This window comes from Orbicella franksi, chromosome 10, assembly GCF_964199315.1.
Source record: "Orbicella franksi chromosome 10, jaOrbFran1.1, whole genome shotgun sequence".
Taxonomy (NCBI): Eukaryota; Metazoa; Cnidaria; class Anthozoa; order Scleractinia; family Merulinidae; genus Orbicella; species Orbicella franksi.
Genome location: NC_138154.1, coordinates 19,149,582 through 19,173,049, shown reverse-complemented (window position 1 = coordinate 19,173,049; position 23,468 = coordinate 19,149,582). Strand labels below are relative to the sequence as shown.

The window sequence follows — 23,468 nt, the reverse complement described above, 5'->3', positions numbered from 1 at the left end:
CGAAGTGAAAGAGTAGTAATGGACGCTGATATGAGCGGTAACCAATCAGGAGCCGAGAAAGACAATAGGCTATTATTTGGAGAACAATGGACGCTATTGTTTTCCACATCCAAGATGGCCGCCACAAATTTCAGCCAATCAGGAGCCGAATTAAGAACAATGGATGCTATTGTTTTCCAAATCCAAGATGGCCGCCACAAATTTCAGCCAATCAGGAGCCGAATTAAGAATTCAAGATGGCGGCGCCCACGAAAGTCGGCCATGTTGGAAAACAGCCCACCAGCCTCGACGGTGGACTGGGATCGGTCTCACGGATTTCCATGGCGACACAAATCACGCCAGGGTCACGCAAAAAATGTCGTGCAACTTCAAAATCGATACTTACAGTATCCTGTGGTCCTAAACGACAGAGGTCCATCCAACAAGCGGCCATGATGGAGACTGAGAGACTTGTGTCCGAGGCACTTATATACCTTTCTATTCGTTCCAAAGCATCCTGGGACGCTGACCTCATCGGGAACCAATTCTAGACTTGCCCCACTCCCTTGACAGTCGAAGGGGTAAAAATAGGGGTAAGGGGGTACTCCCCGTTCCAAAGCATCCTGGGCTGATGACCTCATCGGGAACTAATCTTAGACTTGCCCCACTCCCTTCGCAGTCGAAGGGATAAAAATTGGGGTGAGGGGGTACTCCCCATTCCAAATCCTAGATTTGTCCCACTCCCTTCTCGCCCAAAGGGGTAAAATAGGGATAATGGGGTACTCCCTCTTAGTCTGCTATTTAAAACCTTCATACGTTTTGAAAAGGACCAAAACAAAGTTTGTTGACTCACGAAATGGAAGTTAGAAGAAGTCGAAGACTACTAGGATTGACCCCGAAGTAGATGAGTTCAAGGACAAATGTTTCATCTGTCAAGGCGACCTTGTCATTGACTCCTTGACTCGATGTAGTGCGAAAACTTATTGCTGTGGAAAATTTTTGCACAAGAGATGTTTGCAACAGGAGTTACAATACTCAGATAAGTGCGGACATTGCAAAACCTCAAATCCTCGGGGGAATGAAGATGAGGCACAACTTTCACCTTGGGAGGAGGTGGTACGAGAGAGGATTACCAACGCAACGAATGCCATCAATAGGTATCGGCGAGGGGGACGGCCTTATCATATTCACAATCGTAATATTGTTTCGTGGAGGACCTTGCCGTACCATGCGAATCTTTCCATCTGGTTTGAATTTTATACAAGACTCACCATCTTCGTGCAGCAAAGGGGAAACGCTACCCTGTACATCCATGCCTATGTCAACTTGCCGTGGATGACCATTACTCAATCAATAAGACAGACGGTGTATGAAATTTTCAGTAGAAACATCCCAACGGAAGTAATGCTCTGCGTACGCGAAGTAAAGTTTAGGTTATTGTTCCTGTCGTGGCTGCACTACGACGTTGAGGATGAAGTGATTATCAACAGATTAACTCTTCAGTCATCTTTTTCACCCCCCATTTACCCTGAAGACACAGCTTGGGTGTAACGTGTAACTTTTATTGTAACTCGAAAAACTCGTAAAACAAAACAAAAACAAAAACAAAGAGTCTGAGTCTCTATAACGTTTATTGAATAATGATAATAAAAATAATAACATGAGCTCCGAAAGAGAATTGGTTACAATTTTTAACTCTTTAACTCTTGACCGTCGGTATTCCACAAAGTGTCGGGAACTAAACTCGTTTCCAGTTTCACAGACTCTTGGTCCCTGGCCCCAAAACGCACGATATTCTGCCCTAGTTTTCTTTGCTTTTGGTCATGAAGTCTTTGCCTGATCCGTTCCTTATTCTTGGCATAGTAACTTCTCCAATACTCGTTGATCCGTTCCCTGTTGTTTTTACAGTATTGTCTTCGATAATTTCTGATGTGCTCCTTGTTCTGTTGACAATAGGCTCTCTGGCTGCTGGCGAGTCGTTCCTTGTTGTTTTCATACCATCTTTTACGACGGGTTTTGATAATCCTGACGTTCTCTGCACGATATCTCTTTTGTTGGGCCAGGATTCGCTGTTTGTTCTTGGCATAATATTTTTTGTGGTAGGCCTTTTTACAGACAACCCTCTGGTCATTCCCTGACAGTTGATTGGAGCAATTCATCTTGCATGTGTGGCGTCTTACAAATAATGACTAAAACCCTGGAATCACACACTCTTATAAGAGTCACATGGCTAATTCAGGTCTTAACCTCTTCTTCTACTTCCTCCTCGTCATCATCGTCGGGGAGTAACTTCTTCCGCATTAGTCTGTTTAGCAGGAATTTTCGTTTTGCCACTGCCGACTCGGCTGCTTCGTCAAAATCCATGTCGTCTTCCTCAATAAAGCGTCGAAGAGTCTTCATGACTTTACGGTGTATTGCGTCGTGTTTGATACGGTGAGTCCATTTTAGACGCTCTAAGTAAGTCCTTCGTAGCCTTCTTCTACTTACAGGTAATAGGACGTTGAAAGCAGCATTTTCGGCATAGTTTTGGGATTTTCCCTTATCCAGGAACTGCTGGACTTCCTTCAGGTAGGTTTCTTTGACGTCTTCCCCGACGTTTTGACGTAGCGGACTCCACGGATCTGGTTCATCGTCGTCCGCTTCTTCTGCCTCTTCGGAGCTGCTACTATCTTCATCTTCTTCCTGTTCCTCTTCAGGCTCCTCTTCATCCACCTCTTCTTCCTCTTCAACGTTCTCATCATTGTTATCTTTCACGGGGCCAAAAATATCTGTTGAACGATCATCCATGATTCTCGTCGACCTTCACCCAAGACAACGTACTTCAAATGAACCGAGTCGATTAAACTGATGTTTAATATACCATTTTGGGCAATGATCAGACATCCTCTCTCTTTCTTCGATGCCAGCGTGGGTATCCTTCGTGCGTCATGAGGTGACTAAACACGCGTTTCCTGTCATCACTGGCGGGATGTAAATCCAGGACCGTGTACCCAAACGGTCGTTCGGTCACTTTTTTATACGCGTCCATCATGTCTTGCCAGCAAGTGGGAAAAGCCTGAAGCAGTAAATTCTTCATCCCTAATTGCTCTCGGATTTTTGAAGGCTACGATGTAGTGGGCGTTCCTGGAAATACTCTTGGCGTATTTCCCTGGTGGAAACATGTCTTGGCACAAGTACAACACGGTGATATTTTGATGATGAGAGTGTTTGGTGAATAAGTCTAGCAACGCTTTGTCCTCACCTCCCTCTGCCATCAGATCGTCCAGTACGAGTAATCCACCCTTCGGAAACCATGACTTGAGATGGTCTGACTCTGGAATCCCTTCGTGAAATTGCACACCAGCGTCTTCCATGTCTCTAAATCCGTCTTGCCACGCCCCGTAGCAATAATGAATCGTAGTGGGAAGGTTTACAAACAATTCTTCCAAGTGATCCAAGAGTAACGATTCGGTAAAACAAGTCTTGCCACAACCAGAAGGGCCCACGATCAAAATACTGGAGGGTGTCTTGAACCGAAACGCTTCTCCCATTTCTATTCTACCAGGGATCCCATGGTGCTTTTCGGTAGGAAATGTGATATTTGGGACATCTCGTGTCTTTTCTGATCCACTGCTTTGAAAGCTATGTTTTTCGTGACGAATTCTACTGTCTGCACGGGAGAATAGTCTATGACAATATCGACAATAAAGGGACATGACTTCTTGCTAGTTTGACTCAAGATGAATTGAGGCAGTTAATGCCTTAGTTTTATACATGATTAATGATCGAGTTGACGAGTGTGGTGGAGGCGGTAGCGGTGGCGGCGGTGGTGGTGGTGGTGGTGGTGATGGTGAATGTGGTGGTGGTGCAGGTAATGGATGTGGTGGTGGTGGTGAATGTGGTGGTGGTGGTGAATGTGGTGGTGGTGGATGCGGTGGTGGTGGTGTAGGTAATGGATGTGGCTGTGGTGGTAAATGTGGTGGATGTGGCGGTGGTGGTGAATGTGGTTTTGGTGGCAGTGGTAAATGAGGTGGTGGTGGTGGTGGATGTGGTGGTGGATGCGGTGGTGTTGGCGGTGGTAAATGTGGTGGTGGTGGTGGTGAATGTGGTGGATGTGGTGGTGGTGGTGGTAAATGTGGTGGATGTGGCAGTGGTGGTGGTGAATGTGGTGGTGGTAGCGGTGGAGGTGGATGTGGTGGGAAATTTGGTGGATGTGGCGGTGGTGGCGAATGTGGTTTTGGTGGCGGTGGTAAATGTGGTGGTGGTGTAGGTGGTGGTGGTGGTGGATGTGGTGGTGGTGGATGCGGTGGTGTTGGCGGTGGTAAATGCGGTGGTGGTGGTGGTGGTGGCGGTGGTAAATGTGGTGGTGGTGGGGGATGCAGTGTGGTGGTGTAGGTGGTGGATGTGGTGGTGGTGGTGGTGAATGTGGTGGATGTGGTGGTAAATGTGGTGGATGTGGCAGTGGTGCTGGTGAATGTGGTGGTGGTGGCGGTGGAGGTGGATGTGGTGGGGAATTTGCTGGTGGTGGTAAATGTGGTGGTGGTGTAGGTGGTGGTGGTGGTGGTGTAGGTGGTAGATGTGGCTGTGGTGATGAATGTGGTGGATGCGGCGGTGGTGGTACATGTGGTGGTGATATAGGAGGTGGTGGTGGTGAATATGGTGGTTGTGATGGTGCATGTGGTGGTGGTGGTGAATGTGGCGGTGGTAGTGAATGTGGTGGTGGTGGTAAATGTGGTGGTGGTGGCGGTGGTGGTGGTGGATGTGGTGGTGGATGTGGTGGTGGTGGTAAATGTAGTGGTGGTGTAGGTGGTGGTGGTGGTGGTGGTAAATATGGTGGTGGTGTAGGTGGTAGTGGTGGTGGTAAATGTGGGGGTAGTGGATGAGGTGGTGGTGGTGTCGTAAAAGATGGTATGGAAACAACAAGGAACGACTCGCCAGCAGCCAGAGAGCCTATTGTCAACAGAACAAGGAGCACATCAGAAATTATCGAAGACAATACTGTAAAAACAACAGGGAACGGATCAACGAGTATTGGAGAAGTTACTATGCCAAGAATAAGGAACGGATCAGGCAAAGACTTCATGACCAAAAGCAAAGAAAACTAGGGCAGAATATCGTGCGTTTTGGGGCCAGGGACCAAGAGTCTGTGAAACTGGAAACGAGTTTAGTTCCCGACACTTTGTGGAATACCGACGGTCAAGAGTTAAAGAGTTAAAAATTGTAACCAATTCTCTTTCGGAGCTCATGTTATTATTTTTATTATCATTATTCAATAAACGTTATAGAGACTCAGACTCTTTGTTTTTGTTTTTGTTTTGTTTTACGAGTTTTTCGAGTTACAATAAAAGTTACACGTTACACCCAAGCTGTGTCTTCAGGGTAAATGGGGGGTGAAAAAGATGACTGAAGAGTTAATCTGTTGATAATCACTTCATCCTCAACGTCGTAGTGCAGCCACGACAGGAACAATAACCTAAACTTTACTTCGCGTACGCAGAGCATTACTTCCGTTGGGATGTTTCTACTGAAAATTTCATACACCGTCTGTCTTATTGATTGAGTAATGGTCATCCACGGCAAGTTGACATAGGCATGGATGTACAGGGTAGCGTTTCCCCTTTGCTGCACGAAGATGGTGAGTCTTGTATAAAATTCAAACCAGATGGAAAGATTCGCATGGTACGGCAAGGTCCTCCACGAAACAATATTACGATTGTGAATATGATAAGGCCGTCCCCCTCGCCGATACCTATTGATGGCATTCGTTGCGTTGGTAATCCTCTCTCGTACCACCTCCTCCCAAGGTGAAAGTTGTGCCTCATCTTCATTCCCCCGAGGATTTGAGGTTTTGCAATGTCCGCACTTATCTGAGTATTGTAACTCCTGTTGCAAACATCTCTTGTGCAAAAATTTTCCACAGCAATAAGTTTTCGCACTACATCGAGTCAAGGAGTCAATGACAAGGTCGCCTTGACAGATGAAACATTTGTCCTTGAGCTCATCTACTTCGGGGTCAATCCTAGTAGTCTTCGACTTCTTCTAACTTCCATTTCGTGAGTCAACAAACTTTGTTTTGGTCCTTTTCAAAACGTATGAAGGTTTTAAATAGCAGACTAAGAGGGAGTACCCCATTATCCCTATTTTACCCCTTTGGGCGAGAAGGGAGTGGGACAAATCTAGGATTTGGAATGGGGAGTACCCCCTCACCCCAATTTTTATCCCTTCGACTGCGAAGGGAGTGGGGCAAGTCTAAGATTAGTTCCCGATGAGGTCATCAGCCCAGGATGCTTTGGAACGGGGAGTACCCCCTTACCCCTATTTTTACCCCTTCGACTGTCAAGGGAGTGGGGCAAGTCTAGAATTGGTTCCCGATGAGGTCAGCGTCCCAGGATGCTTTGGAACGAATAGAAAGGTATATAAGTGCCTCGGACACAAGTCTCTCAGTCTCCATCATGGCCGCTTGTTGGATGGACCTCTGTCGTTTAGGACCACAGGATACTGTAAGTATCGATTTTGAAGTTGCACGACATTTTTTGCGTGACCCTGGCGTGATTTGTGTCGCCATGGAAATCCGTGAGACCGATCCCAGTCCTCCGTCGAGGCTGGTGGGCTGTTTTCCAACATGGCCGACTTTCGTGGGCGCCGCCATCTTGAATTCTTAATTCGGCTCCTGATTGGCTGAAATTTGTGGCGGCCATCTTGGATTTGGAAAACAATAGCATCCATTGTTCTTAATTCGGCTCCTGATTGGCTGAAATTTGTGGCGGCCATCTTGGATGTGGAAAACAATAGCGTCCATTGTTCTCCAAACAATAGCCTATTGTCTTTTTCGGCTCCTGATTGGTTACCGCTCATATCAGCGTCCATTACTACTTGAAAGCTTGTGAGTTTGGGGGCGAATTCATTTGACCTTTTCAGTAGAGCTGCGGCTGTCTATGCCATCAAGCCGCGTTTGTACTTTGAATTTATTTCAACCTTTGCTGTATCATCAGCAACCCTTTGACTACATTTATTTTGCACTATAATACAGACTATAAATTGCATTAGTTTAATAGGCCATGATTCTTAGGTCGTGCTTTCGTCTAGTGTAATATATGTAATATTCTGATGGTTTACACAAATAAAGACTGTGTGTGCATTCGTTATAATTCCAAAATTTCGCTGCAAAGCAAAGCGTCCCCGTAAATACCATGCAAGTAGTTGATGAACCAGAAAAAAATCTTGCAATTAAATCCTGCTGAGCTCTCACTTTACTTTTCAGCCCTTATAAATTGCCGGCTTGATCACCATTACCACACTTAACCAAAAATATCTATCCCCCCCCCGCCCCCTGCATGCACACCGCTCGTTAAATTGTAATGGCCTGTTAATTGAGCGATAATGCATGCTTCAGGCGCTTGCCAGGGTTACTGTGCTGTGTTTGTCGAAGGCGTATGGAGGATAGGGATCTCTACTGACTCGGTGGAGGCTTTCCAGTTTTCAAAACACAACTCAACTAAACTTTAAGAATTATTTAATATCGTTCTTTTACTTTACAGCCCTTAGTCATCTGCATGTTAGTTCTGGGCCAGAGTGGTTTTCACTTGAGTGTCGACAGTAATCCGTTATGGCTTTTGTCTAGCTTCACAATGTTAATAGTGATTGGTTTAGAAAACACTGGGGCTATTTCCGAGTCAGAATTAAGATGATAACTTATGGTGACTTCTACAAACAGATTTTCCCGCGCTTCGCATCGGTTACTTGATTGTCCTTCGAGTTTTGCTTGGTTTACTTCATGTTCAGTTTCTTCTGTGTATGGACACTTGGAGTTGAAAACCGCTCTAATGCCCCTTTCACTATTTTTATCTGCTTCCCTTCTTTCTCACCTCTTATCTTATAATTAAGTTTCTTTCTTCTAAACAATCACAGCTTTACAAGCGGTGTTCATATCTGTATGCTTTGACCTCGGCGATCAATTTTACAACCAACTACTTATATTAATTTTACCTTAATTAAAAGTAAACTGGCCCACTAGAGAAGATATATTGATGAAACCCTGTGTTACATCAGAACGGTTTTCGTAAATCCAAAACCAAAGTAATCACTCTGGCCAATCACAAAGTACGCAGACAATTCAGTGAACCAATCAAAGCTCGAAGTAATTACATGTAGCTGACGCAAAGCGCGGGAAAACGCGTGCGAACGAGTCACGATTAGTTTTGATTTATTCTGATTGGACAAAAAGAGGGCGCGAGTTTCTTAAGCCAAGGATACAGCGTAGCTGATGCAAAACCAATTACTTTTCGACGCTGAAACGAAAACCGCTCTAAAGAAACTCACTTTTAATTGATTAACATTTTGGTATGGGACGTTATGATGTCATGTTAAGAGTACGTTACAGTTAAATTAACTTAAAATCAACGGATAAAACAAAGAATTTTCTCATAAGAATTGACCTATCGGGCCAGAGATGAACCACACCTAATCCTTGATTCAAAATTTAATCATCAAGAACAGCAAAACTGTTCTCTAAATGAAATCTAGCCGTCTGTGAGACTACTGATCTCGAAGTCTTCATCAGTCAAGTTTATCAAGAATCACCAATTTAACTTGCGTATAAGGTTGAACTAAAATTGTAGATACAGACAGTAAAGGAAACATCCCGATCAGTATAAAACATCATGATCATTTGGCGCGAAAATATTCACGGATGATATTCGTCTGTGGACATTATCTGTTTCGAGAAGCAAACAGTTTTCTATACCTGTTCACAGCCTCGCTGTCAACGATCGAATAAAAATACGAGAAAACAGAGGGCTGTGAACAGTCTAACAGTTTTCCGAGAGCGAAGCTTAGTCAAGGAAAACTGTGAGCTTTGGGGAACAGATAATTTTCAAGGACCAATATCCGAGCATATATTTAAAGTCCAATAGAGGCTGTTGTGATTATTATCCTTCAAATATTTTTCGCAACACGTGGGATCTTTTCCAAATTGGAGAATATCACTCGATCGGATATTTCCGATTTCATTTTTGGCTGGGCGATATTCAGTCACTTGACGCGTTTAGACCAATCTTGTGTGATTACTTTTGCCTTCCAATGGAATATATAATTCTCATCAACAACTGATATCACATTATTTATCTTAATTACCCGTTCTCACATTTATCGAAATACAGGGTGCTTACTATTTAGCCAAAAAGCCTGTAATTTTTGGTCGACAGTCAAATGGAACAGTAATTTTACAGAAAATCCATTCGAAAATTATAGACTACCTCTAGAGGTAGTTCTCTTTTTCCGTTCGGAACGGAACGGCGGAAATTTCCTCACCATTTGCCAAATTTACCAGTTTCAGTCTGTTATCAGCCGACAGCAATTACGGGATACTGGATTACAAATGGAAAACGCCACTTGCTGATTTTGGAAAAACCCTAGCCACTATTCAACAGCCATCGACATAGGCCCCAATGGTTGCGTCTCCATACAATACATCTAATGTAGACCATACTTTCAATTGCTGTTTATACCTACTGGTAACCTTTTGGTTCGCGTCGGCGGCATGGCAGGCCAGTCAGTCCAGTTTGGTCGTGGTGGGGTTAGTAACAGGTCACCTGAATGACTGAATATCGCAGGAAACCAGGACAGTAGTCATGGCTTCTGATTGGCTAATTGCTAACTTGGGTGACTAACGTAATTTATGAATTACTAGAAGTTAGAGGGAAAGAAGCTGGGCATTCTAACCTCTAAAATTGCTTCAAAATCTCAAAAAGCATAAATGGGAAATGGGGACAAGTTTTCAGGGTTACATTTGACACAAATACATTGAGTTTACCCCGGCCAATGTGGTACTAGCATCATAGCTTAGGGATGGAGTAACAATATGGCTCTAGTCGCTTCAAGCTATGGTCACTCCAGTTTAAATCTTCACCGTTCCCTGAAGATCCCTCATGACGAAATGTGGTGTAATGTATTATTGCAAGTCCGCGGGGGTATTGTTTAATTTAGAAGCTGATCGGGGGGGGGGGGGTCTTCTTAGACTTTTGGCGTTCTCGGGGGGTTTCCAATGCAATGGCCTGGTTTTCCATGCGGAAATGGGATTTTTGCTATTCGTTCTACCGATTGGTTTCCAGGAATCCCTAAAAGGGAGGGTGAGGATGCCAAGTTGGCTTGGCAGATGTACAATAGAATGGCTGGCTAAGCTTACAGTCAGATCTTTTTTATATGATAAGAAGTTACGTTCATTACCCCTACGTTATCGCTATTTTTATTTTATTGTTCAAAGGCCTACTCTCCATGAATATGCTGTAACTCAGTGGTAGAACAATGCACTGTCGCCTGGAAAGTCACAGATTGGGCTCCTAGCGAAAACACAAACATATTTCGGTTAGAAATTGCGGAAGCTCTCTCAGATATCTTTATCTCCACCAACCTTCATTTATACCACCATCAATTTTCACTCATCCTCGCTCATTGCCAAAAGTAATCGATATTTTTGGGCAAATTTTGTATCATGGCGATTTGCGGTGAGCCTGTACTTAGAAGAGAGTAAATTAAGGAAAAATCTCATTTCTGGTGAGAGTTTTGATTTTCTTACCTGCGCTTTCTGGGACATCCCAATCAGTTTGTGTTGCTTTACAGGATGAAATCTGCCCTTCTATAAGGTCGAGGTTAACACAGGCATTCACTGCCTCGTCCCTCTTGTTAAATTGGTAAATCTAAAAGTAAAAAAACAAAAAACAAAAAAAAACCAGAACACCGAATATTTTGTTAACTAAGTAATCTCTCATTAATTAATCGTACACTTTTCACAAACAATCACAAAGAAATAAGCAGCGATTCTTCTGTTGTACCAAAAGATGGAACATTTAATTTACCCGGGGTGTTGTTCGTATTTTGTGGCTAGCTTTCAGATTTAATCCCTGCTAGTCCAGTTCTGGATTTCTGTCTCTTTGTCTCTCTGTCTCTGTCTCTGTCTCTGTCTGTCTGTCTGTCTGTCTGTCTCTGTCTGTCTCTGTCTCTGTCTCTGTCTGTCTCTGTCTCTGTCTCTGTCTGTCTCTGTCTCTGTCTCTCTGTCTCTCTGTCTCTCTGTCTCTCTGTCTCTCTGTCTCTCTGTCTCTCTGTCTCTCTGTCTCTCTGTCTCTCTGTCTCTCTGTCTCTCTGTCTCTCTGTCTCTCTGTCTCTCTGTCTCTCTGTCTCTCTGTCTCTCTGTCTCTCTGTCTCTCTGTCTCTCTGTCTCTCTGTCTCTCTGTCTCTCTCACGCAAAAATATGCTTCAGCGTTGCGTGAAAGAGAGAGGGCCAGAACTGGACTAAATTCTTACCTTTGGCACAAACACGAGTAAGAGAGTAACGTTGGTGCACACGATCAGACACAATGACGTAATGGCATATAGAGCTTCATAATTCACCGAGCCATCCATAGCAAAAGCCACAATAGCACCAATGATGGACAGCACGGCCACATTATAAACCGACATCCCGATGTACCTGGAGTCATTTAGAGCAGGAATGCTAACATTACGTGTCCCCCAAGCCAAGAACAGACCAAATAACAGAAGGATCCCTTTGTAGGCGAATAAAACGCCCAGGAAATACGTCTTGTATTGACACGTGCACTGGTATAACACAGGGATGATAATAATGTCCTCGCTCTTTCGGATCTGCAGATAGATAATCCAAGATTATGGCTATTTTACATAGAGCGGCTTTAAAAGATAATTTGAGTGTCGTAATAAGCGCTATCTAAAACTATCTGAAACGTTTTTAATGCGTTCTCTTCCTTTATGACATTGACTTAGATAAACAATAATCTCCCTTTAGCGCGGAAATATGCTCGGATACTTGTCCGCGGACATTAGCTGTTCCGAGAAGTAAACAGTTTTCCGAGAGCGTAGATAGCACTCGAGGAAAACTGTGAGCTGTCAGGAACAGATAATGTCCAAGGACAAATATCCGAGCATATTTCTGTGCCAAATGGAGGCTATTGTGTGTATTATCCTTCAAATATTTTTTTCGCACCACGCGTGGTTCAGAAATTTGTTGAATTTTACTCAGATATTCCCCAGTTTAAGCTATTCAGTCACGTGACGTGTATAAACCAACCTGGGCAAGCGAAAATATTTGAAAACTTAAGATATCCTAACTAGAATGGCTCCGCTCGTATTTGTTTAAGACGAATATATATTACGTTTAAAACGCACAATATGTGCAACATTTATTGCGTCTTGGTAAATACGAGAAGCATAAAACGTGTGTGTCGAGAAAAGAGAAGTTGTTCTGATAGTCTCTTTAATTTAGAACATTCTATGATTCAAAAGGCGATCTGGCAAATATTAAAGTTAGTAAAGAGGACTATAAATGTCTCACCATATGTTTAAATTTCAGTATTTCGGCTTGGAGCGGATCAATTGCAATCCAGCAGGACAAGAACACCACATCAACAGCTAGCAAGCCTGCCACAATACTAAGCAGGTGAATATCCTTGATGGCCTGAGATAAAACAAAAAAGGCAAGATGTCATCGACACTTCCATTCCTTCCATCGCCGAAATTTTGATACCGTATGTTCTTGAATAAAAGGTCGGGTTCGAATAAACACTATCCCTCTTAAACACCTGGAGCCCGTTTCTCGAAAGCCCCGGAAACTTTTCGGGCCCGTAAAGCCATTTTTAGTTTATCTTTATCTAAAAACGGAGAAATGTGTACGCATGAAACTTCTTGTATGAAGGGAACCTATGTTCATTTTAAGAATATGTGAATAAAACAACTCTGTAATCGTAAGGTTCGAGATTTTGCTATGGTTTTCCGGACCCGAAAAGTTTCCGGGCTTTTCGAGAACCGGCCCCCTGGTCAAAGTTAGATGAAAACATTGAACTCCGGCGTTTATACGCTTCTAGATACGACGCATTTATTTGAGATCAGACATACCTTTTAAATCGGAATTTTTCAAACAGATCTTTAGTGTTAATGAGACAGGACATATTGACAGGAGCGACATGTGCTCCTGTCGAAAGGTTTAAGATGCTACCATGGTGTGCTCAGGTCGCTCATTCAAACTATATAGGGAGTTGTTATATAGTACGCTACATGATCCTGCTTCAGCTTAATCCAACTGTTAACAAACATGTTCAGTTTGTCTACGACCAAGCTATTTATAAGGCTGATTTCGGTGAGAAATCAAGCAATAATAATCTTATGCATACGTTTTGGTGTCCTCGCCCGCGTATGTTGTTACCGTGGGTGTTAATGAAATTAAACTATATAGTATTTACCAAGTGAGTGTGTCCCTATAGTTCACAATCTGTAGTTTCGTTACATCTCACCATTTTTTTGTTAGTCGTGGCAGCTGTGAATATCTTGTGCACTCGCCAGGTTTTGCTGAACATGGCACCAAATGATAAGGAAAATCCAATAGAAAGCACTGCAGCTCGAGCCTGATGACCAAATTAAGTGTTAACGTTATATAAGATAGTTTAGGAGGTGTTCCGTCCCGCATTGTGTGCAAAGTCAGGCCTTTCCTCGCCTTACACCCAAGTTTTGCTGAGCAAAACGCAGTGGCTGCTATGTGTAAGGAACACAAATTGTTGCGTTTTCTATGATTGGCCAGCTGCTTTTTGCACGGCTTTAGTTGGCCGATAGTCAAAAAGTTATATCTTACATTACAGTTGCTTCCGTACTCTTCTGTGGAGAGGATCCTCGCATCCAAACCAAGCAAAATGACTGAGGTGTAACAAAGCATACATCCCAGAATAATAAGATTATTAAGATTTGGTGATGACATCTTGATGATTCTGCAGAGGAAAAAAAAAGAGAAATTTATTCGCCGGCAAAGACTGAAATTCTTCTGTTATTAGCTGGTTTCCGATGTATTGAATAGACAATAGCTAAACAATGAGTTGAGAATTTACTTAGCAAAAAATCTCGATTGTGATTTTGTCATGTATTTCCTGCGAAATGTTCGATCAGCAGGCTTTTTATGTCTCTGGTTTTCGATATTTTGGAAATCTCTTGTAAACAAATCAGTTTCTGTTGTTGTGTATATCAGAATGTCTCCGCGGTAAATTTCTTACCTACTCTTTCCTTTGCTTATGTTAAAATGCAGGAAACCCAAAGAACAGAGAATTCCAGCAGCTGCCATAAGCCACATGACTATTATAAGAGGTAACGGGATTATCATGAATTCCTGATATTGAACTGAGTGATCTTTGGGTGGCTTGTTCCCTGAAAGTATGCATGGCAAATGCAAGGTAATAAATTTCATGTCTAGTTTACTAATCTAAAAGAGAGAAACTTGAAAAATGTATACAAATTTAAGTTATGTCGTATTATCCGCCTAATTTATCTGAAACATTTTTACTAGAGTTTCTTAAAACAAGTGAGGTAGAAAACATGAGAAGGGGTTTAATTTTATAAACATCTGAAATATCACTGGATAATATCGCATCATGTCGTTTGGCAACCTCCCATCCTAGCTCAAGTCATACACTCATTTTTGTCTTGTGAAGTGTTCTGTAGATAATTGTGTTGCCTTAGTTATTTCTGAGCTGATTAGGTATTCACGCACTCGTAAATATACCAACACAATTTTCAAGAAACAAGGGTAAATTCATAATACCTCTCATAGCTAAGACATGAAACAAACCAGGGTGAATGAGTCTGTTCACGCTCATAAACTCATTCGATCGTGGTTGGACAACCCGGAGGACGCTACATTTTGCTTAACAATTCCAAGAATATCTAGAACAATTCTATTCTGGATCAATTCAGTATGTCCCTTGCTATACAGCTGACTGTGTAAGGACAACTTTACAGTCATAAATCAAACACGAGAGATCTTGTCTTACCACATTTCCAAACACTGTGACGCGGAGTGGAGTCAGATTCTTGAAGAACTATTAGGTGCTTGGAAATGTGGTAAAACACTGAATCGAGTGTATGATATTTCTTCACAATCGAAGCCAACTCAAACGAAATAACGGAGAAACAAAAAGGTAAGAATATGTGCTAAAGAGATAGATCAGATCGATATCCAAACACCGTCACGGTTATGATTTCTGTCGTTTAAACTTGATGAATTGTTATTGACATGATGATAGATGCGAATGCAGCCATAACACTACTGGAAAAACTACTATGGAACTATTATTGAGTTTGAGAGAAGCTGATCAAAATGTGTCACCTAGCTTAGTCCAAGTTCTACATGAAAACGAGAATTTGGTCGATTCCAAGTTCATTTTTGCAAACGACGACACAAAAACGAAGATACCTACTGCCACCGCAGAATAAGCGCAAGACTTGTCATTTTTCTGTTTTAAGCTGATTTAGGTGAGGTATTCATTGGCCGAACAAAGTTCCATTGAATAGTAACACCTTTTCTGTACCTTTCCATAAAGAGTTCTTCGTGGCCTCAAACAGCTCAAACTTGTCTTGTTTGGTAAAATGCTGGCCAATTGGGACTAGCTTCGTTCCACCATCTGGGACAAGGGACAAAGCGAAAAAAAATCATCCAGATACGCCCATCGTAGGAGCGTGCAAGTCCCATACTAAGCCTATGTCACGGCATTTAAGAAACATCACAATGACCCTGGTCAGGGCTCGAATCCAGACAGCTCGATCAGGAGTCCACTGAGCGCGCTGACCGCCAGGCTACCGCGCCTTCCACAGTCAACTCAAAGCCAGTCTAATGAATGAGCTAGAAACCGAATTGGATCCATTCTGCGATAAAAACATTCCATCAAGAAAGCTATGTACCTTGGAACTGTTTCACTACTATTATTCCTTCCCTCTGCTCATTGGCAGTAAACGATATCGGACCCTAAAAACACACAAAAAGAAACCGTTATCTACGGGGCTAGGGTGTCCTGGGGAGCTACTCCCGCAAATAATGTGTAGGGTCTGCGGCCCGCTTCCCAAAACCCTTCCTTACCCTATTCATGACCAAAATCTGCTATTTTTCCTGCCCCACTTATGACCTGACCAAAAATTCAATATCCTATTTATGACCGTTTGCGGCTGGCACAGTTGCCCCAAACATAATTTATGAAGGCTTTTGTTGATGGTCTTATCGATAATGATGAAAAAGTAGCTTCCTCTAAAAAACATAGTTAATTTGAGAACAAAATAATTAAGATTAGAGTGCAATAGCCATACCCTATTTGTGAACAAAATGGCCAAAATCGATACCCTATTTATAATCAAAACGGCTTAAAAACCCTACCCGTTGGTGCCGCATATACCTATATAACCCATATAAGGGAGTGCCCTCAGGGTAAATGTGAAGTGGCAGGTGTGACCGTTGCATGCTGGAATTTGACGAGTACCGTCCTATAGACCGCGCGGTGGTCTGGGGGAACTCTCAAATAAAAATAACGGGGCTGCTCGTAGTACCTTTTAGGAGTTAAAAAACGGTTTTGGTATTTCTCTAGGGTGTCCAGCATCAAAAGGTCAGCAGCGGGAGCTTTTGCGGTACCATTTAGGGCACTGAACCGAAAAAAAATTAACAGGAGGTAATGTGTTGTTTTACAATTGGTACCTCTTGGGGATGAAAAAAAAAAACAGGATCATGGTACCTTTTAGGGATTGTTTACAAAATTTCCGACGAGCACCCCCTCCTTTTTATATGGGAGTCCCCCCGGGCCTACACACCTAACTCGCTTTAAAATGCTGGTCTTTTTCACAGTCATTGTTTGAGTCACCACCTAACACTTCCCCCCCGCCGCTCCGCTATGGATTAGAAAAGCAAATAATTAAGCAATTACCGTAAGACCTTCAAAGTTCACATTTTGGAGCTTAGATTGTATTGTCGAAGTTACCGCGTAACTACCAACTAAATTTTCCACATTATACTTCAGTGGCTTATCGGTTGTTTGCAATGCGGTGCTAGCTTCTTTCAAGGCTAGTATGATGGCCCACATCGTATCAAATGCTGTTGCCATTTCGATCTTGTCTGAGTTGTCCTTGAGGTTTTTCACTTCTGGTTTACTGAAGACTTCCCTCAATGTCTGAAAAAGACAAAATTGCACAATATGACTAAGAAGATTACTTCATTGTGATTGCCTGAGAGCAAAACAATATAACGCGAATGATCGATTTGTATTGCAGTGCAAATTAACGAGTGGACATTCGGAATTTTCTCAGTCATACATAATTAACTACTTATTAACCGAGAGTGAGGTCTTTACGGGAAAATATATTGTCTTTCAGCCAATCATAATCCAGAATTTCGATGTGTTATTTGCACTGGTGTTACACTTGAACTGCACTGCTCTAAGTCAATCGGAGACGAGTAATTTTTCTTGTATATTATTAGGTGAAAAATATTTCTGAATGTCTGGCACTACAACCAAACATTAGTGTCTGGTTTGTATTAAAAATAACCAAGAAATTAGCAGATACCTGTAACGTGTTTACGCATTGCGCGTAATAGTGTTCCGCATACACGCTCTGTTATTGAACAAATCATTAAGTATAGCTTGAAAATTGAAATATTTTTTTTAAATCGCTATTGATCCAAAGTTTGCCGCACGGTTTTCCCTGCCTAAGTTAAGAGCTATGTCTTCCCAAACTAAATGCTTTTAATTCTTAGTTTGCAATCTGAAGCGGTATTCTCCGCCTAATCACAGAGCCGTCTTTAAATAATGGGGGCACTTTTCGTACCAAGGTCCCGTCCACAGGTATCCGGACATTTTTGAATCGGCAACTTTTTCTTTCCGGATCCGGCTTCCGTCCACTCGCATCCGCCGAATTGGGCAGCGAATCCGGATATTTTTGAATCCGCTCTCCAGGGCCGGGTTGAACAAATCCCGATTAAGCTAACCCGGGATTAGCCAGAATTTTGATTTGAGTTTTGTAACTTTTCGGTGATGTTTCTGTTTATATTGTTTGTCCTTCAGTTTTGAGCTTGACTAAGCTCAAACTACACAAAACGTAAGCAGTAAACATTTTTATCCAAGAAAAATTTGTACTTCGGTTAACTTTTAATCCTGGGTTAGCGTTAACCGGCTTTCGAACAACCCGGCCGAGGGTGGAGAAACATAAATTCGCATCGAATTCGATAACGTGTGGACGGTGAAAATCCGATGACGTAGCAAAATCGTGTCGTCTCTTACCGAACAATAAACCAATATGGCGGCACAACGTGTAGGCCTAGTTTCTCTCAGGAGTGAGTCCGGATACCATCGGATACGTGTGGACAGGCGAATTCGATTTGAATACGCTACGTGAGGACGGGAAAATTTCTGAATACGGAAAGAAAAAGTTGCGAGTTCAAAAATATCCGGATACGTGTGGACGGGGTCTAAGAATTATTATCTACTTAAACCTAGCATGAATGATATTGTTGTTTATCCCTCACAAAGTGTCCACACATGCTTCTTACCAGACCGGAAGCAGTAGCTGTATTTTCATCAGATCGATATAAGATATTCTTGTCGAATATGAAGGCTCCGTCAGCGGCTTTTTGGTACTGCTCTTTGGTACAAGTTTCGGTCTTGTTGTTGGTTCTTCTTCTCGCCATTTCAGCAAGACTATACCAGTCCTCTATGGTTCCGGCATCCGGATGCAAGATCCAAACAAACTCCGGTCCATACAAATCCATCTTGAACAGCTATAAATGAAAAATTTCGACGCCTGTTTCAACATCGTTGTTAAGCTAATCACAAATGCAAAAATTCATGATAATGCCCAGACACTCAAAATATAGCTGAGTGAGAGATATAATTCTATAATTCTATTTCTGATAACTTTCAGCCAAAAACAATTTGCTCTGGACTTGATTTTCATATTTTGTTTCCACGCTTCTCGAATCACTCCATGGTTACTAAAAAGAAGCATTGACATTTAATTTACTTTATAGGGTTGGACGGTAATAACTAGACAAGTTAAAGTTACACTGTTAAAAAACTCACCTCACAAAACACGAGACTAGCTCCCCTCTTATTGAATTCGCCCAGAAATATTTTAGCGTCCAATTCCTGATTAAAATTCCATATTAAAATTCATTACTATTTTTTCAGTTTATTTCACGAAAAATAGTGAAAGTAGATAACTTTATGTTACGCTTTTTCGTACACTCTTACTTATTGTCAAGGGTTTTGACATAAATAAATTGATTGATTGATTGATTGATTGATTGATTGATTCACTGGTAAAGGTAAAGTATGATGGGCCAAGTGGTCCATATCGCTGAGGCTTGTCCCGGATTTCGGTAAGCAACCAGGGGTATTTCTACTCTCTTCTTCCCTGGATGGGATGCTAGTCCATCGTAGGGCTGGGGCTGGCCCTAGCATTACATTGGTCGGTAACCATTCATGCCCCTCAAGAGGTACTGTAAGATAAGAATATCTTGCCCAAAACACAAAGCAATGACCTGGCAAGGGCTCTAGCCTGACCCGCTTGGTCTTGAGTCCAGTGCAAGAGCAGTCCAGGTTTGTCAGTCGCTAGACTTTCGTGTGCTATCCTTGTTAAACAAAGTTGATTTACTTCCGGTTAGTTAAGTGATTTCAAGCGAGGTAAGAGAGGATGAAAAAATATAATAAAATACGCTTTATTTTCAAGGTAATCCCTCTCAAATTAATTTTAGCAATGGTACCCAGTTCTCTCGCGTATAATGGTACCACAGAGGTGCTTTGGCGGTCCACGAGAACAAAATCTGCGTTACAGGACTGGCTATTTCTAGTCTCTCCTAGGATTTCCGAAACCGGGAGTGATCTAATACCCAAGATGGACTACCTTAGGCCTGTGTGCGGGATTAGTCTTGAGGGTGAATTATTACCTTCAGTTTGTTAAGCTTTATTTTGATGTCCTCTTTTATATTTTGGTGTCTCAGCAAACCTGTATCAATTGCTTCATATCCGATGATATCTAAATCCGGATGGTGTATAAGATCACCCACTACCTGAAAGTTGATACCAAGAACAACTCGCAATTACTATTCTGAGTGAAGTTTAGTCAGACCATGAAATACAGGAAGTTGTTATTCCATCGCGTTATTTCTATGACATATAGCTCCTGCTTTGTATGAATTGCTGTTCATCCCGCTCGGCCATTGTTGCTCCGTATGCCTATCGAACCGAGTTAGGTAATTATACTGTAATTATACTTTAAAATGACACAGCGGGCTAATTTAACACTGACCCAAATACAGCAATCTACACAATCAAAATCAGAAGGTTAGTTTCAAAGCTTTAGCACAAGAGTAGCGAGTGAAGGGAGAGGATGGCGTCGAGTATTACATGTAAATAAAATCTAGTATCCGAAGTGAACGATGGAAAACACTTTATTCACTCGATGAATGACATTCAAGGAGTGAATATCAAAAATGCCTGGTAAGACCGTGCTGAAACAGAACAAGCGGAACTCTAAAGAATATTAGGCTTAAGATTAAAAAGAGTCATGATCACTATTTAAGAAAAAATCATAATATATCAATCTACGTCTACCACCAAATTGTTTAGTTATTATCTATTTCACCTATTAATACTTTGAAATTATATAATTCGTAATAAACGAACTATTATTGTTAGGTTTATTAACTGATGCTTAATGTATTTTAGGCCCCACCTTCACATAAAGTCCTCCTGTTTCCAGGAAATCATACACGATCGCGGCTCTCTTCCACTTGAAGTAGTCCATCAGTCGAAAGTTTGCAGCATTGAATGTGAACGCTGTTGGCGCAAACGTAAATCCGAAACTATTTTCGAGTTCGCTCACTTCAGAAGTAGTTGTTAGGTATGTCACCTGTTGAAAAGAAATAGACGATGGTTAGTTTAAAGTTAATTAATTAACGCTTGTTGACTGTTAGCAACTACATGGTTAATCCAAGACACAATTCTGACTGTTTTAAGCTAGATTCCTCATTCCTAGCCATCCTTGTTTTGCTTCTTTTTTGGTGTACTTTAGTGCTGCTTTTTAACACTTTAATTAATTTAAAAACTAATCCCTTCAATTTTGGTGAAAATTTTAATTGTTAACCGTAGGTTATTTTTCAGAACACTCGCAGAATTAAATCTTTCTTTCCTTACAAAGATTGTTTCAACCGCTCGCAGAAATCGAAGACTGTCTGCAAAGCCAGTTGCTGAGATTGTGATGCTTTCTGCATCGGTAAAACCGAAAGAAGACTGCATGACAGAAAGACGGAGCACTTCAAAGCTCTCACTCAAGTTGGTCACGCCTCCGCTGTTGCTGATTATTCTTGATCGGGTCAGCGGTTGGTGTACAAGATGGCGGCAATTTTGTGAGCTCTGCCAAAACTGTTGTATCTTCAGTATTTTTTTATGTTATATGTTGTTCTAGTCGCCTTAATCATGTCAGTAATTACAGCGGAGGCATTGGAAGCCATCCTCGACAAAAAATTAGCACCACTGAATCAGAAAATTGAAGATGTTAATCTGTCCATGTCCCTCATCAACGAGAAATACGAGCATATGCTTGAGAAATTGTCTACCTTTGATGAAGAGAGGAAGGAACGTACTAATGTGAACCAGGCCCTTAAAATGGAACTTCAAGCGACCACTAAGAAACTGCAAGATTTATCTGCGGCCCATAATGATCTAGAGCAGTATGTTCGAAGGGAATGTGTGGAAATTCGTGGTATACCACTTCCAAGTAGCTACTTAAAGGAGGATGCAAATGAAATAGTTCTTAAAGTCGCTAACCTGATGGGTGTTGATATTGACGATCGAGATATCTCCATAAGTCACCGACTCAGGAACAGCGAGTCTTACAAAGGGAAGGGTAACAAATCTCCACCAATTATTGTCAAGTTTGTGAGAAGGATAACCAAGGATAAGTTCTATAAAGCCCGAAGGAAGTTAAATGATCTTTCAACCAAGGATCTTGGTTACCCAATTGCCCAGAGAATCTTCATCTCAGAGAGTCTCACCCAGAAAAATAAGGAGCTCTTCAAGGAAGCTTACCAAGTGAGGAAGGATAAACAGTTCAAGTATATTTGGACTTCTTCAGGGAAAATATTCCTTCGTAGAAATGATACCAGCCCTGTCCTCCCAATAATGGGTATGAATGACCTTGTAAAGATCAAGGGATGAACTTACTCTTCATCGCATTCTTCATCGTAACTCAAGTCATCTCCCAGCTAAGTATAGCTTATATATTAAGTTTACTTTATGAATAGTAATTTACAAAGTAGGACCCAAGAATATAGTCTAAAATCCGTTATTTTACAAATCTAAATGTTTTAATTAATCTATACTATACCTTAATTTATCCTTTCCTTATCTATGGCATTATCGCCTGGGGCAGTTCTTATCCAACCTCCCAGAAACCTTTACATATTCTACAGAAAAAAGCCATGCGCATAATAATCTTCTCTAAATTTGATGCTCACTCTAGTCCAATTTTTAAATATCTTACTATAATCAAACTCCCTGATCTTTATGTCTTAAATATTGCAATCTTTATGCATAAATTCCATCAAAAAATTGCCATCTGCTTTTAATCATTATTTTACTACAGTTAATGAAATTCATGCCTACAATACGAGACTTGCTTCTAAACAATCCTATTCATTGCCCAAAACCAGGACTAATTTCGGAATCTTCAACATTAGATACCAGGGACCTAAAATTTGGAATTCTCTTGATGAGTCTGACAAAAAATTACTTGATTTTCAATTAAAGAAGAAATTAAAAATACACTTTATTGATTCATATTAAATATTACAATTATTTTAATTAATTCATAAGGATATATTCTGTTCCGCTGTAAGTTTCCATTCTGTTTGTATCTTTATATTTGTGTGTGTGTGTGTAAGTGTGTTACCGACCGATAACTGTATAATAAATAATATAAGCTGCAGCTGTGCGTTTTAGGGCCGGACACTGCAAGTATTTTATCGATTTTGTAACGATTGTGTAGGCATGGAAATCCGTGAAAATATACTGTAAGTATTTTAACGGTTTTTTAACGATTGTGTCGCCATGGAAATTTGTGAGACCGATCCTCCGTTGAGGCTCGTGGGCTGTTTTCTAGCATGGCCTCACTTTTAGGGGCGCCGCCATCTTCAATTTTCAAGTCGTCTCCTGATTGGCTGAAAACTAACCGACGCCATATTGGATTTGGAGAACAATAGAATCCATTGAAGATTTGAACATCGCAAAGCTATATATTTGTTTCAGGTAACCCCTTGCTCTCCTTGTGGTACCATTCTCCTTAGAACAAAACTAATTTGCTCTAAACGCATGCGTAGATTAGTTAGCCTTCATGGCTTCTATATTAGGTGAAGGATACATTGCATACGGAATCACGCACAAATGTTGAGTAGTTTTCCTTATGGTGGAATTCAACACGTAAGACGCATGCGTTCTAGCATCGTTAGTGTTATATACTATCTTTCCATGCAGTATTTTATGTCATGTCATGTGACCAAGGACGGCAGTTATTTTTCAGGTAGCGCCAATTGTCCCTTTTTATTGCAAAAGTGAAACATTACTGTGGCTGCGTAGCTTTGAGAATTACACAAACGTCGGTTCAACAAATATCATCAGCTGTTTTCAATCTACAGTAGTGTGCTTGTCAGG

At 41.6% G+C, this 23,468-nt stretch overlaps 3 protein-coding genes and 1 pseudogene across 3 annotated transcripts in view; all 4 read right to left on the bottom strand.

The window, feature by feature from the left end:
• Positions 1–8: 8 nt before the first annotated feature.
• On the bottom strand, positions 9–2,766 carry LOC145500822 (uncharacterized). Its single transcript, XM_081480358.1, has one exon. The coding sequence runs from the start codon at positions 2,764–2,766 to the stop codon at positions 2,215–2,217; it is 552 nt and encodes a 183-aa protein (XP_081336484.1). The 3' UTR covers positions 9–2,214.
• An 83-nt stretch (positions 2,767–2,849) lies between these two features.
• On the bottom strand, positions 2,850–3,705 carry LOC145500808 (uncharacterized; annotated as a pseudogene).
• Positions 3,706–9,161: 5,456 nt separating this feature from the next.
• LOC145499973 (gamma-aminobutyric acid type B receptor subunit 2-like) lies at positions 9,162–16,914 on the bottom strand. The gene is made up of 10 exons (XM_081479490.1): positions 16,692–16,914; positions 15,685–15,748; positions 15,315–15,407; positions 14,004–14,154; positions 13,592–13,724; positions 13,257–13,367; positions 12,302–12,424; positions 11,257–11,595; positions 10,532–10,652; positions 9,162–10,295 (listed from the first exon to the last, which is right to left on the bottom strand). The coding sequence occupies exons 1-10, from the start codon at positions 16,866–16,868 to the stop codon at positions 10,222–10,224; spliced, it is 1,386 nt and encodes a 461-aa protein (XP_081335616.1). The 5' UTR covers positions 16,869–16,914; the 3' UTR covers positions 9,162–10,221.
• A 1,164-nt stretch (positions 16,915–18,078) lies between these two features.
• LOC145499974 (gamma-aminobutyric acid type B receptor subunit 1-like) overlaps positions 18,079–23,468 on the bottom strand; it is a 7,998-nt gene continuing 2,608 nt past the window's right edge. The window contains exons 3-6 of the mRNA XM_081479491.1: positions 20,494–20,670; positions 19,706–19,828; positions 18,840–18,905; positions 18,079–18,538 (exon numbers count right to left, since the gene is read on the bottom strand). Coding sequence (XP_081335617.1) covers positions 18,254–18,538; positions 18,840–18,905; positions 19,706–19,828; positions 20,494–20,670 — 651 coding nt within the window. The 3' untranslated portion in view covers positions 18,079–18,253. The remainder of the gene's footprint in view (positions 18,539–18,839; positions 18,906–19,705; positions 19,829–20,493; positions 20,671–23,468) is intronic.

Coding starts and splice junctions, on each gene's coding strand:
- LOC145500822 (XM_081480358.1), bottom strand. CDS start 2,766: ATGGATGATCGTTCAACAGATATTTTTGGCCCCGTGAAAGATAACAAT.
- LOC145499973 (XM_081479490.1), bottom strand. CDS start 16,868: ATGGCAACAGCATTTGATACGATGTGGGCCATCATACTAGCCTTGAAA. Junction 13,368..13,591: donor AGTACGGAAGCAACTGTAAT/GTAAGATATAAC, acceptor TTTGGTCATCAG/GCTCGAGCTGCAGTGCTTTC. Junction 10,296..10,531: donor GGATGTCCCAGAAAGCGCAG/GTAAGAAAATCA, acceptor TGTTTTCGCTAG/GAGCCCAATCTGTGACTTTC.